General features: G+C 53.2%; 2 protein-coding genes across 2 annotated transcripts; one reads left to right on the top strand and one right to left on the bottom strand.

Moving 5' to 3' along the window:
- Window positions 1-153: 153 nt before the first annotated feature.
- Window positions 154-2,734, bottom strand: cprA (NADPH--hemoprotein reductase cprA). Its single transcript, XM_073696851.1, has 2 exons — window positions 592-2,734; window positions 154-531 (listed from the first exon to the last, which is right to left on the bottom strand). The coding sequence occupies exons 1-2, from the start codon at window positions 2,380-2,382 to the stop codon at window positions 235-237; spliced, it is 2,088 nt and encodes a 695-aa protein (XP_073546312.1). The 5' UTR covers window positions 2,383-2,734; the 3' UTR covers window positions 154-234.
- Window positions 2,735-4,009: 1,275 nt separating this feature from the next.
- BDV59DRAFT_65723 (putative cell morphogenesis protein (PAG1)) lies at window positions 4,010-12,766 on the top strand. Its single transcript, XM_073696850.1, has 5 exons — window positions 4,010-4,525; window positions 4,629-5,383; window positions 5,439-5,669; window positions 5,728-9,060; window positions 9,115-12,766. Coding segments are annotated over exons 1-5 (7,803 nt in total). The 5' UTR covers window positions 4,010-4,524; the 3' UTR covers window positions 12,598-12,766.
- The last annotated feature ends 509 nt before the right edge of the window (window positions 12,767-13,275 follow it).

The raw sequence follows: 13,275 nt of genomic DNA, 5'->3' as shown, positions 1-13,275 counted from the left end.
TTCGGGCTGTGTTCTATCGAATCCCTTAGCTCGCTGCGGGCAAACCCAGCAGAGCCAAACAAGCCAGGGTTAAATGTTGTTGCTAAGCATACATCAATCACGCCAAAAAAGAGATAAACAAAACCGGCGGAGTATATATGCAAGGATCATCTAGGCATGAACGAAGAAGGGAAATAAATCATGACACTAAAATGACATAAGTGCGAAAAAAAAAAGAATCAACGTTCGTGGAGCTCATGACCACACGTCCTCCTGGTAGCTGCCGCTACTGCGCATATGCTTGACCATCTCCTCAGCCCGTTCGGCAGGGAGACCGCGCTGCTTCGCGATGATCTGGCCAAGCACAAGGTTGACTTCACGAGCCATGTTCGCGGCGTCACCACAGACGTAGAAGTTGGCCTTCTGCTTGAGAAGGCTGCTCACCAGATCGGAGTGCTCACGCAGTCTGTGCTGAACATACACCTTCTGGGAGGTTTCACGGGAGAAAGCAGTGATAATTTGGAGCTTGTCGCCAAGCTGTTCCTGGTAGGTCTGTCGAGAGACGGAAAGTCAGAAGGGAACCTATACGATTGACGAAGTGGTGTGACATACCTTGAATTCGTCCTGGTACACAAAGTCCTCCTCACGCTTGCGGCATCCAAAGAACAAGAGAGTGGGACCGACGTTCTCACCCTTGGCGGCCAAGGCGGCACGCTCCTGAATGAATCCGCGGAAGGGTGCAACACCAGTACCAGGGCCAACCATGATGATGGGCCTGGAGGGGTCGGACGGGAGCTTGAAGTTGGAGTGGCGGACGTGAACGGGGACATGAATACCATCGTACTTGTTGCGGGGTCCAGTAATGGAGTAAGTCAAGCCATGAGGGTCAGGAGAAGGTTCGCCGTTTTGCTTTTGCTTCAGAGCCAGGAGGTAGTTGGTGGTCACACCCTTGACAAGGTGGGAAGCACCGGGCAGGCGAGTGGATTCCACAACGGCAGTAATGCTGATCTTATCCTTCTGGACCATGGAGGAGGAGGAGATGGAGTAGTAACGGGGCTGGAGCTTGTTGAGACCTTCAATAAGCAGAGAGAACGGAACGGCCGAGAAGGGCTTAGACGTGACGCTCTGGAGAGCCTGAGCGATGGTGAAGCACTGGTTGGTGATCTTCTCGTGGAAGTAGTCCTTGTCGCTACCCAGGCGCACGATTTCGGCCTTGGTCTCCTCATCGGGGGCGAACGCGGCCAGAGTAGCCACGAACTGACGGGAGACGGGCGCAGCGATTTCCATGTAGTAGCGAACGGCGGCATCGTAAGTCGTAGGGGTCGGGATGGGCACCTTGGCAGTCACATCGATACCCTTGACGTTGATGACAGAATGACGCTTGCTTTCAAGACCAAAGACCTGGAGGAAGCGGTCCACCTCGGCACCGGCGTTGGTGGGCCAAACAGCAATGTGGTCACCAGTCTGGTAAGAAAGGTTGCTTCCAGCGATGCTGATTTCCATGTGCAGGCAGTTGCGGTCCTTGACGTTGAACAGTTCACGAGACTCGACGATGGGGGCGATGAAGGGGTTGTGAGCGGAGTAGGGGCCGCTGGGGGCACCGTCCCGGTGGCCCTTGGTGGGCTCACCGAGGTAGACCGTCTCGTCTTCGGGGGAGAGAGATTCATCTTCGGTGACGGAAAACACGGGCTCATAGACGGCCTCACGCTCCTGCAGGTTCATGGCTTCGGAGAGGGCCGCCCACATGGGTTCCTTCCAGGCCAGGAAATCTTCCTCCATGGTACCAGCACCGTCGTCACCTTCACCAGCATCTCCAATGCGCTGGGCCCCCAGTTTGGTGAGGGCGGAATCCAGGTTGCGAACCATTGCCTGATAGTGCTCGTAGGTGTTGTTACCGAGACCGAAAGTGACATACTTGAGGGAGGACAGAGGCTTGTCATCGGCGGAGGCACCGCTCTCGAAGGCGACATCCTCGCTAGAGATGAACTGGTAGAACTCGACGGCGTTGTCAGTGGGTTCACCTTCACCGTAGGTAGCCATGACGAAGAAGACAATCTTGTCCTCGGGGAACTTGTCCAGGTTCTCGTAATCGTAGTCCTCCAGATCGGCCACCATGGTCTTGAGGCCGAAGCGCTGGGAACCTTCCTTGGCCAGACGCGACGCATAATCCTCGGCGGTACCAGTCTGCGAACCATAGAAGATCACGCAGTTCTTGCCAGTTTCGTCCATTTTCTCGATGATGTCCCTGGATTTGCCGGCCTTGGCGCCACCATTCATGGCGGGACCGGAGGCGGCATAAGGGTCCTTAGGAACAGCCCAGTAGGTGCCCTTGGTGAAGTAGGCAGCGCTACCCACCAAGAGCACGACGAGGACCACCAAGTCGAGCGTATCGAGTTGTGCCATGATTGAGGTGGTAAGACGAGGAAGATGCGGAGTCGAGAAGGGGAGAGAAAAAGAGGGGGGCGGAAAGGCGGCCGCTAGATGGTAGAGGCCCCTAATTCACTAGCGTAGAAAAGCCCCCAATGACAGATTGCAAGGATTGGGAGAGGAATGGAAGGGAGAAAGAGGAGCAGAGAAGAGAAGAAGAAAATGAAAGAAGAAGAAGAAATCCAAGAAGGTATACGAAGAGGGAGAACGAGAGAGATTGACTAAGCGCGGCGCATTCTTGGGCCGGAAATCGGAGACTCTCGCAAGAAGTGACACGTTGGGAAGTTCGATCGGGTCGGGTGGGAGCCGAAGGGGGCGGCGGGAGGCGGAGGCGGTCAGGGCGGTGAGACAGCACGTGAAGATTGATGATCACTAGTCCTGTATCGATCACTTGACGTGCATGTACGGAGTCTCTCTGTCTGTACGGAGCACTGCGTACATAGACCTGGGGATTGGGTTATATATCCTCGAGTCTCATGTGGGGGAGTCCCAACTGTCCGATCCTTGGCCGAGATGAAGTTTGGATCGGAAGGAGACTTCGGCCTGGTGGTAGCCTGGAGAATGGAGGTGGCGGCGGAGGAGGATGGCAAGTGGCCACCATTTCCTTGGGCTTCAGATGGGGGATCTCCCGAATATCCTGCCGAACAGCGTCACTAGCCGAGTTCCGCCTTGGGGTCTGGAGTACCTTACGCAGTATCCGTACGCATAGGCAATAACTGTTCATTAGATAGTTTATGGAGGATGACTACTATCTAGGTAGCTATCTGGGTCTTATAGGTACCTTACTCGGCGAGGCACTATGTACGTAGAGGTAGATACCTCGCACTGCGTATAATATATTCTAGGAATTCCCCTACATCAACTCAACTGCATACTCCGTACACAGTCCACGAGTCCTTCCGCTATCCGACATCTCTACTCCTACTGCGATACTCCATCCTAATCACCACCGTGATCTAATTTCCGCTCCCACAATTCCGACTCCCTCGTGCTCACTAACGGATTCATTCCGCACCATGCATGGAACCATTCCATCCCCGACCAGTAAACAATATAAATACGCAGGACACATTCCTTTCTACCAGCTACTCAGAATATATCCCTTCTAAGGCTCTATACTGCGTACGGTAGACATCATACTGTCCCTCGTGGGCGACCACAGCATGCACGAGACCATCTGCCGTGTTTTCTCGGACTGCGGCACATGGCCACCAACCAAGTGCCATGCACCCACCGAACGTTGTCTTCCCCACTCGTCTGAACGTTCCAACCCCAGAGAAACCGACTCTGGGAGGCCGAGCGAACCGTTTGTCCCTTTGGGTTGGCTTCCCAGACATCCGACCGAGCCTCGTATCCCAGCCTCCCTCGTACGTAGGCATGCATGTCTTGTTTCTCATGAAACCCCATCTATTTGAGCAGTGGGGTAGGGTGGTCAAAATGGCATGACTACGAGTAATTTCAGTTCGGACCGAACAGATGCAGACGGCGTCTTACACGACCCCTGCAGAGTCGGTGGACTGGGAACTGCATACTACGCAGTACTAGTACGTAAGTAGTTGTCCTGCGGGTTGACTCCCGTTCGTAGGCTAGAGGCTTGAACAAAGTGTGTAGGACCATGCATGCACGATCATGATAGGCCTGTCAGGGACCAATCTCTAGCTAGATTGCAGACGTAAGGTCAGACGGTTGGTGAAGAGACCGTGGGCTGAGAGAGTGGAACACCGAACGATGGGTTGATAGACGGCTCAATTACGAGACTCCCCGTCGAGAGAATAGAGAAACCCCTGGATAGAGAGGATCGATGTGCTGATGGTCTAGTTTTTGTGGTGGTGGCCACTACTAGTACTATGACTAGTAAATCAGTCGTCGTTCGCGATAGGCAGAGGGTCTGGTTGGTTCCCGTGCAACTCACGGTCGCGAACGCAACAAAACTCCCACTACCCCCATCAACCACCATCACCGCCTCCTCCAGACCATCTCCCCTCCCCTCCTCCCTCCCCCAATCTCCAGAACGAATGAGCCACAATGTCCCGCTCAGTTCTGTGCTCTGATGCTTTCGCTCCCGTGGTCGTGAGCCTCTGTCAGCATTGAATGTCGTGTGGATGAAACCACTCAAACAGTAGGTGATCCCAACCGCGCTCTTTGTCTGACCATCTCCCATGTATCGATCCTCGACGATATCGATCTTCTATACAGCTCGATCTAACCTCATGTGCCTCTAGTGGCTTCCCATCCATCGATCAAAGCTGGTCCCATCCAGCCAACGACAATGCCCCTCATCCCTGACGAGTCCAACTCCGCGTCGCACCATGTCTTCTCCCCCCCACCCGAACGCCTAGTCACCAGGAGCACTCCTTCGTCCACGGTGCATAGTCGGGAAACGTCCGCTGTCAGAGGAAGGCCGGCTGATCCGTCCGCGCTAACTTCGTCGACCTTACAGCCTCAGGACCCTCGTCGCGGTCATTCTCACTCCAAAAGCCCCGAGACCTCGACTGCTCGTCCTGGGGCCGGATACGATGCCCCCCTCGAAAGACGGCCTTCGAATTCCTACGGTCACCACCGGCAGACGTCCATTGTTCATGGGATCCAGCATTCTCGAAACCCCAGCTTTGCCGCGTCTACTGCTTCCACAAGTCCTCTCAGCCCGGAACTGATCGCCTCCCTTGGTCGAAGTGGTGGAATTGACCAGGAAAGCATGGCGTCTACGGCGCGACTGGATCAGACGGATCTGATCGCGCCGTATCAAAGTCCGGGAAACAGCAGCTCCAGCCATACCCTGCAGGGGACCTTATCCACCATCGAGGATCAGGACACCGAAGAGCTGGGAGCTGGTGGCCCCGCAAATCTAGTCCATCGTCGCATGAACTCAGGTGGGAAATCATGGCGCGAACGCTCGCATAGCCGGTCCCAGTCGAAGCACCATTACGCCGAGTCAAAAACCGTGGGCGAATATGCGCTGCACCATCTCTTCAACTCAGTAAGCCTAGCCCAGCCCACCCGGCGCCTCGAATCGTGGCTGACAATAAAACCAGTTTGTTGGTCAGGCGGATAGCAAGATAAACCAGGCAATCATGAGGTTGGGCGAGTCGGACGTGCCTGTGGAAGAAGTCTGTGGTCCTGGTGCTGATCCAAACTTCGACCAATTGATCTCCGCACTAGGCCACATCGCTCGGCAGAAGCCGAAACCCTTGATTGACACCATCATGCTCTGGCGGAAGGACAAGGGAGACGCTGCTATTGCGGCGAAGCAGGCGGTCAATCAAGTATGACCCTTCCACCCGGTGCCTTTCTCACCCCGCTAACCACGCATTATTGCATCAGTCCCGATCGCCTTCGTCGGAGAACGGTCCGCTCATACGTCGAAACACGGAGCCTCCGCAGATGATGCTAGACTCGCAGCCGGACCATACGCCTCCATCTTCTAACCCTCATTTGGCGAGACACGACGACATCGTTTTAGCGGAACGACGGGCGACAGTGTCGGTGTATCTTGTCTGCAGGGTTCTGATTGAGATTTTCAACCAGAGTAGTCTGGCCTCCATCACTGTTGACATGGCGGAGCGGCTGGAGGACATCGTGTTTGGCCAACTCAAGTCAGTCGACCCCGACCAGATCTCCGCCTCTCCGCTTCGGATGGCCAACTGGAGGATCTATTCCCAGCTCCTTGGGATAATGAGCGAGACAAACTTCACGAGCGTTACCAACCGCTTTCTAGCGGAGCTGGGCCAGTACCAGAAGGATGAAACCATGCGGGGCCCGTCCAAGGAGGGAGACTCGAAAACCGAACTGTTGATATTAGGAATGAGACACTTGCGAGTCCGGACATATCCAGAAACGTGGCCCAAAGCGTGCGATTTCATGCGGTCCCTTGCACGGTTGTTCGTTGGTGCCCACGGACAACGCGTGAAGCAAGCATACTGTTATACTTTTGAAAAGCTGCTGCTCCCTGTCGCCGCTAATCCGAGTTGTGACCTGTCGCTGCCCAAATGGAAGGAGTTTTTGGACTTGGTCCAATCTCGGCTTACCCAGATGCTAACGAAACCCCGCCACTGGGCTGCTGCTTTCCCTCTCCACGTTCTTCTTCTGTGTGTCTCATCAAAAGAGAACTTCTCCTCTCAGTGGCTATCGGTTGTTTACACTCTTCCACCGAGATTGAAAGACCGTCCTACACGGGGTTCTGCTTTGCAGGCCATGTGCCGGCTGGTCTGGACATACTTCTTTCGCCATACAGACTCCCCAACGGTTACCCTTCGAAAAGTGGAAGAGGTGGCAAAGATAGCGCTCCCCGCTGGCAAGAGGACCTACTTGAGCACAGAACCGGCAGTGGCAGAACCGCTGATCCAACTGGTACGGATGATTGGTTTCAAACATCCAGATGTGTGTTTCCGTAACATAATTTTTCCAATGATAAGCTCGGATGTTTTCCTATCTAATAGGGATTTGAAGATCGAGCAAATGGAGCCCGAAAAGATGGTCATTGGAATCCGCTCGTTCCTTTCGATCGTGACCGACCTGGAGAACTGCGACCAACTGTGCCCCCCTTTCCCTACCGGCTCGATACCCAACCCTTTCACAGATATCTCTTCCACGCATCTCCCGAGGCCCCAATTCCTTGTCGATCCCCGTCTGCCCAATGTTTCTGGACTCCGGGACGAGCTTTCGTCGCAGCCTGTCAATACCTCAAGGCTGAGCGATAATGTCCGGAGCTATTATATCCGCTTCTGTGAAATACTGGGGAAGATCACTTTGCTATGTGATAATACATTCGGAGGCCAAGCGGCGTTAGACGAGAAGTTCGGCGGCACCACACCGAAAACCCCAATCTCCGAAGCCTTCAGCTTTGGAAGACGTGATGATCACTTGAACACTGTAGACCAACGTCAAGGCTTCTACGATTTGCTCCATGTCGCCGTTCAGGCTCTCCCTCGCTGTCTCTCGGACCATATCCCATTCAACTCACTGATCAATTTGTTGTGCACCGGTACTGCCCATGTTCAGTCTAATATCGCTGCCTCATCTGCGGAGTCATTGAAAGCCATCGCCCGTCAGTCCCATGCACAACAGGTCACGATTGGATTCGCGAGGTTTATATTCAACTTCGATGTCCGGTACTCTACAATGTCCGACGAAGGCATGCTTGGGCCAGGTCACATTGAGTCTACCTTGAGACTATACGTCGAGCTGCTGCAGATCTGGATAGAGGAAATAAAACACAAGACAAAGGGAGCTGCCGCCAAAGGTGCATCTCTGGACTCAGGAGACAAGTCCGGCTCTGGAAGCAGGGCGTTGCAACTGGATCTTTCCACTGTCCTCGCCCACGTCGAAGAAATTGAGTCTCATGGGCTGTTCTTCCTCTGCTCACAGTCAAGGAGGGTCCGGGCATTTGCCATCACTGTCCTCCGACTGATTACGGAATTTGATAGTGCTCTTGGGAAAGAAAACACCAGAATCATCAGGATCCTAGAAGCAGATTCTCAGCAGATTCTAGATGTCAACGATGAGCAGTTAACGGTTGCCGAGAGGAGCCGGATCCAAAAAGGCAAAAGACGGAGCGTGTCACAGAACACGCTTATCGAATTGTGTAGCAGCGAAGTGTCATACGACTCGACCTTATGGGCCAAAGTATTTCCAAACATCATTCGGATAAGCTTCGAGATGTGCCCATTCGCCGTGACTTTGGGACGAGATATTGTCTGTACACGGCTGGTCTTGATGCACAAGACGATTTCCGCCCTTGCCGAGACACCTCAGCACCCCCATTATGCCCCGATGGACCCTGTCCAAGCTCGTTTAGTTGGAAGAAACAATATGACAGCTGAAATCTTGATCGAGCAGTGGAAGCTCTATTTAGTTATGGCTTGTACCACTCTCAACAGTGTCGGCGCACAATCCCAAAGCCAGCTAGCGAACGCCCAGCATGCACGGAAATCATCCAAAGGGCAACAGCAGACCCAGGATAAGATAAGCTCTGCTAGAAGTCTCTTCGCGTTCGTTATCCCACTGCTATCCGCAGAGCGTGCTTCCATCCGAGATGCTATTGTCATCGCGTTGGGATCCATTAACAAGAATCTCTATCGCACCTTGCTTGAATCCCTGCAGTACGCCGTGACAACCTGCAATGAGGAGGCCAAACTTCGGATCGGTGCTCATTATCGCTCTCCGAGCAGTCCCCGACGAAACCGCAAGACAGACCGTCTCCGAACGGAGGTGACGCATGTGTACAAACTCACATCAAAGTTCCTGCAAGAGCCAGAAGTTTACAATGATGACTGGATCGTCAATAACCTGGTTACTTATGCAAAGGACCTGCGCATATTCTTAAGTGATGCCGAAGTCCAAAATGACTGGGACTTTCAACGGCTACGGTTCCACTTTTGTGGACTCATGGAAGAGCTTTTCGAAGGTGTAAACCGCACCAAAGACCCCTCCCGATGGATACCCTTCGAATCCAGGAAGTCCGCGTTTTCCCTTATGGAAGACTGGTGTGGATACTCTCCAAACCAGGCCCAGATATCTCAGCGGGAGGAGAACATGCGGAAGTTTGCTATCTCACAGCAGCATGAGACCGGCGAGCTGCGTAATACCGCCGCGGCCATGGAGATAGAAAAGAAGAACTTGCGTGCCGCAGCCTTAAGTGCCATGGCTTCTTTGTGTGTAAGTGTACCCTGTCCTGATGAGAGGTTGACGTGCTGGCTAATGGAACCCTAGGCTGGCCCAATTAGTATCACCACCGAAAGCGGCTCTGTACTCCAGTTTGATGTTGGCCGAATGCTCTCTTGGATCGACATAATTTTCAATACCATAAGCGACAAGTGGAATGCAACAGGCCGGCGAGCGCTCAAGAACTTGATCATCCACAACAAGGAACACACATATCTCTTGGAGCGCTCGATAGAGATGTGTTACATCACCGAACGGCCGAAGGCCCTGGAAAGTTACTTTGAAGTGGTCACCGAGGTTCTCATTGAACACACTGATTATCAACTGGGTTTCTGGAGAATCCTCGGTGCAGTACTCGTTACTCTTGGTAGCCAGAAGCGGGAGATCCGGATGAAATCCGCCAAGCTTCTGCGAATACTGGAAGAGCGTCAGCAGAAGAATTCCCGTCTACAAGATTTTGATATCAGTATTTCTGACAAGACCACTGCCGTGTACAAACTTGCCCAGTTCGAGACGTCGAAACGATTGGCTAAGCAGCACTCGGACTTGGCCTTCACGCTGTTCTCCGAGTTTTCTCTTCATTTTCGGAATCTGCGACCTGATAGCCAGCGCAACATGGTGGCCGCTATTCTCCCTTGGGTGCAGACAATGGAGCTACAGGTTGATCCTAATGGTGGCCCGACGGCTCGGTCACATATGCTTCTAGCCAACCTTTTCGAGATCACAATTCGCTGCAGCAACATCCTTCCCAATGAAGTTCAGGCCCTTTGGCAGGCGTTGGCCACGGGACCTCACGGGGGTAATGTCCAATTGGTCCTTGATTTCATCATTAGTCTGTGTTTGGAGCGTAAAGAACAGAATTTTGTGGAATATGCAAAGCAAGTTGTTGTCTTCTTGTCCGGAACACCCGCTGGCTCGAAGGTCATCGAATTCTTTTTGATGCAGGTCGCTCCGAAGAACATGGTACAGGAGAGAAAGGACATCACGCCTCCCCCTCCAGACATCAAAACCCTACCGTATGTTGCTGACCTCGCCACTGTTCTTCCGGTTGGAAACAAGCAAGCTGGACTTTCTCTCGGACAAGTTGCACTCATCTTCCTCGTTGACTTGATGGTTGCACCCGTAACGCTTCCCCTTGAAGATGTTGTCAAGTTGCTACACGTTGTCCTGATCCTCTGGGACCATTATACCCTCACCGTCCAGGAACAGGCCAGAGAAATGTTGGTGCATCTCATCCATGAATTGATTGCCGCGAAGATTGAAGATGATGCTCCGGATGGGACCAGACAGGCAATTGAAGACTTCGTGGAATCTATCAGAAAGAGTGATCTGAAAGTGGTCTGGGAATATGAGGACAATCCTGACCGAGAAGATGGTGACAGTGGGAGTCGTGTGCCTTCGTCCATGGCTAGCGTTACTCGCCAAGTTGTTCACTTTTTCGGTCTTGCATATGAGGGAATGAGCGATCTGTGGGCTAAAGAGGCGCTTAACTGGGCCACGTCGTGCCCTGTACGGCATCTGGCCTGCCGGTCCTTCCAGGTTTTCCGTTGTATCTCAACGTCTCTCGACTCAAGGATGCTCGCAGACATGCTGGCTCGTCTCTCCAACACTATCGCGGACGAGGAAGCGGACTACAGGACATTTTCTATGGAAATCTTGACCACACTGAAGATTATAATCAGCTCGCTGACTCCGGCTGACCTGTTGCGATATCCCCAGTTGTTTTGGACCACGTGCGCATGTCTGAATACTATCCATGAAACCGAGTTTATCGAGAGTATAGGGATGCTGGAGAAGTTCCTGGATCGAGTTGATATGAGTGATCCAGCTGTTGTCGCGGAGCTCATCAAGGGCCAACCACCGAAATGGGAAGGCGGTTTTGATGGCCTTCAGGACCTGGTCTATAAAGGATTGAAATCGAGTGAATCCCTCAATCGGACGTTGGACGTCTTGCATCGTCTCAGTGGCCTTCCCAACAATGAACTTATCGGGGACGGCAACAGGCTACTTTTTACGATCTTGGCAAACATGCCGCATTTCCTCCATCATTTCGACGTGTCTGTGGACGACCCAAAGACACTCGCTCGTGCAACATTGTTGGCCCGTGTTGCCGAAGGTGAAGGCTGCCCCCGCCTAGCAGCTTCACTACTTGGATTTGCCAATGGACAATACAAGGCTGAGAATGACTTCCTCAACCATATAGTCACCGAACTCAAGTCATACTTCTTTCCTCGGCTCGATGTACAGAGCCTGATCTTCATGATGGGCTTGCTGACCAACACAACTGTGTGGTTTAGGGTGAAAGTCATGAAGATCCTCTGTGTGCTTATACCAGAGGTTGACATGCGCAGGGGAGAAGTGACGTGCCATGGACCTGATTTAATATCTCCTCTGTTGCGGCTTTTGCAGACGGATCTCTGCCCACAGGCTTTACAGGTCATGGATCATATCATGACGGTATCTGGAAACCCAATGGAGCGGCACCATCTGCGTATGAGTATGGCCTCTGCTTCGTCGTCCCGGGCGATTCGCAAACAGTACGAGCGTATCCAAAGCCTCTACGGTATCCCCGAGCAGACGGGTTGGTCTATTCCGGTACCTGCTGCCCAATCGAGTATCACCCGTCATAACGTTCATGCTGTGTTCTACACTTGCGCCGAAGTCGACCGCATGGAAGCACAGGAAACGGCTACTTCAGAAGTGGAGTTCCATGCGGATGAATATAATGACTCCATCTTCCAACTTCGGGCTGACACGATGAAGTCGGTCGACACGCAGACGGACGGTAATATCGGGGACATTGTGCAGAAGTTGGACAGCTTGGACGACTTCTTCGAAGAGACCGAAATAGCTCACCCTGCCTTCGATACCATGCCTGATGCGACCTTGCGAGGTTTCACGGGCGCCTATGTCGACACCAGCGCCAATCTCTATGACCAGCAAACGGCTCCTATCCTGCGGAAGTCACTCGCACGCACCGCTTCTTCCTCTTCTTTCCACAACGGCCTTGCAGAATCTCGTCCTTCTAATATGCGGTTCGAAGGTTCGGGTGTACATTCCCCAGGTACCTTGACGCCACAGGCGTCCAGCCAGACCCTCCGCCCTGTCTCGCATACCCGTTCTGTCACTTCACCTGCCAATAATCTGTTTTCGCCTCCTTCAGCCAATGTGCAATTCTCTACGCCGCCCATCGGCTTTAGTGAATCGGCATTTCTATCCGATGACGACGCCGAGGAGAGTTTTTCTGATCTTGACGAACGCATGGGGCTTAACAGGTCAGTGGCTCCACATCCCATCAGCCAGACTCGCAGCGCCACCGACGGCTCTTCCTCCCTCGAGTCCATGATCCGCAGCGGCATGCGTCGGCTCACCGGGGGCGCAGCCAACAACCGGGAGAAAGACCGACAACGAGACTTGGTGAGAGCACAACAGAGGGCAATCGCGCAGACCGCGAGCTCGCCCCGGGTACCAAAGCTGCCACCAGAATACCTCTCGGGCTCGACCAGCAGCCCGACATCACCAGGGCAATAAGGAGGTGGTTGTATATCTTCGATTCCAAGCGTAGTATTGATTGGGTGGCGTTTTATACCGTTTGATTCGGAAATCCTACATACCCTTACGCATGGGAGCAGGGCTTCATCGTTACACTATATTGTCCTCCGATTTCTTATAATTTAAATTCATGCATACTACCCTAGACCTCCGCTGATGGACCTAGCTGAATTTCTGACCGGCAGCTCCTATTGTATAATACTACGTAGTACTCTCCCCAGGTATCCCTTGCAGAATATGACACGTGATCGGTGTGGCCTCCTCCGCAGCTATTCCCGATGTGGATTTCCCCGCATGGAGACGATCCCCGCTCTTTCTCACACCACCTGGAGGCATTCGAATCCACCATGGGTATCTTCGGAAAACGACGGATCTCGACCTCCTCGGTTCACTCGGTGCAGAGAACGGAGGCCCGTAGCCCGATGTAGCTCCCTGCGGCTCACCCCTCCCTGTCATCTCTTCCCTAAATTCTACTCAGTCTACATACGCGCTCCCGATTCTTCGTCTGCTGTCGCTCTCGGCTTCAAAATGAGCTTCTCTGCGCTATCCCTCCCTCTACGGAGGGTACCTGTCTCTAAAACAATGATCTCCGCCGGACGACTGTCGCGGCATATTCCCCGCACATTTTCGACTTCGGTACGACGCGACGCTACGTGG

The sequence above is a fragment of the Aspergillus ambiguus genome (assembly GCF_047715705.1).
Source record: "Aspergillus ambiguus strain CBS 117.58 unplaced genomic scaffold BDV59scaffold_24, whole genome shotgun sequence".
Classification (NCBI taxonomy): domain Eukaryota; kingdom Fungi; phylum Ascomycota; class Eurotiomycetes; order Eurotiales; family Aspergillaceae; genus Aspergillus; species Aspergillus ambiguus.
This window is presented reverse-complemented; position numbering and strand designations above follow the sequence as displayed.

What these genes read in the sequence shown, in the direction of transcription:
- cprA (XM_073696851.1), bottom strand. Translation starts at nt 2,382, where the DNA reads ATGGCACAACTCGATACGCTCGACTTGGTGGTCCTCGTCGTGCTCTTG. An exon ending in TGTACCAGGACGAATTCAAG is followed by an intron (nt 532 to 591) that starts GTATGTCACACC and finishes GTCTCTCGACAG; the next exon opens with ACCTACCAGGAACAGCTTGG.
- BDV59DRAFT_65723 (XM_073696850.1), top strand. An exon ending in TGCACCATCTCTTCAACTCA is followed by an intron (nt 5,384 to 5,438) that starts GTAAGCCTAGCC and finishes CAATAAAACCAG; the next exon opens with TTTGTTGGTCAGGCGGATAG. An exon ending in GTGCCATGGCTTCTTTGTGT is followed by an intron (nt 9,061 to 9,114) that starts GTAAGTGTACCC and finishes ATGGAACCCTAG; the next exon opens with GCTGGCCCAATTAGTATCAC.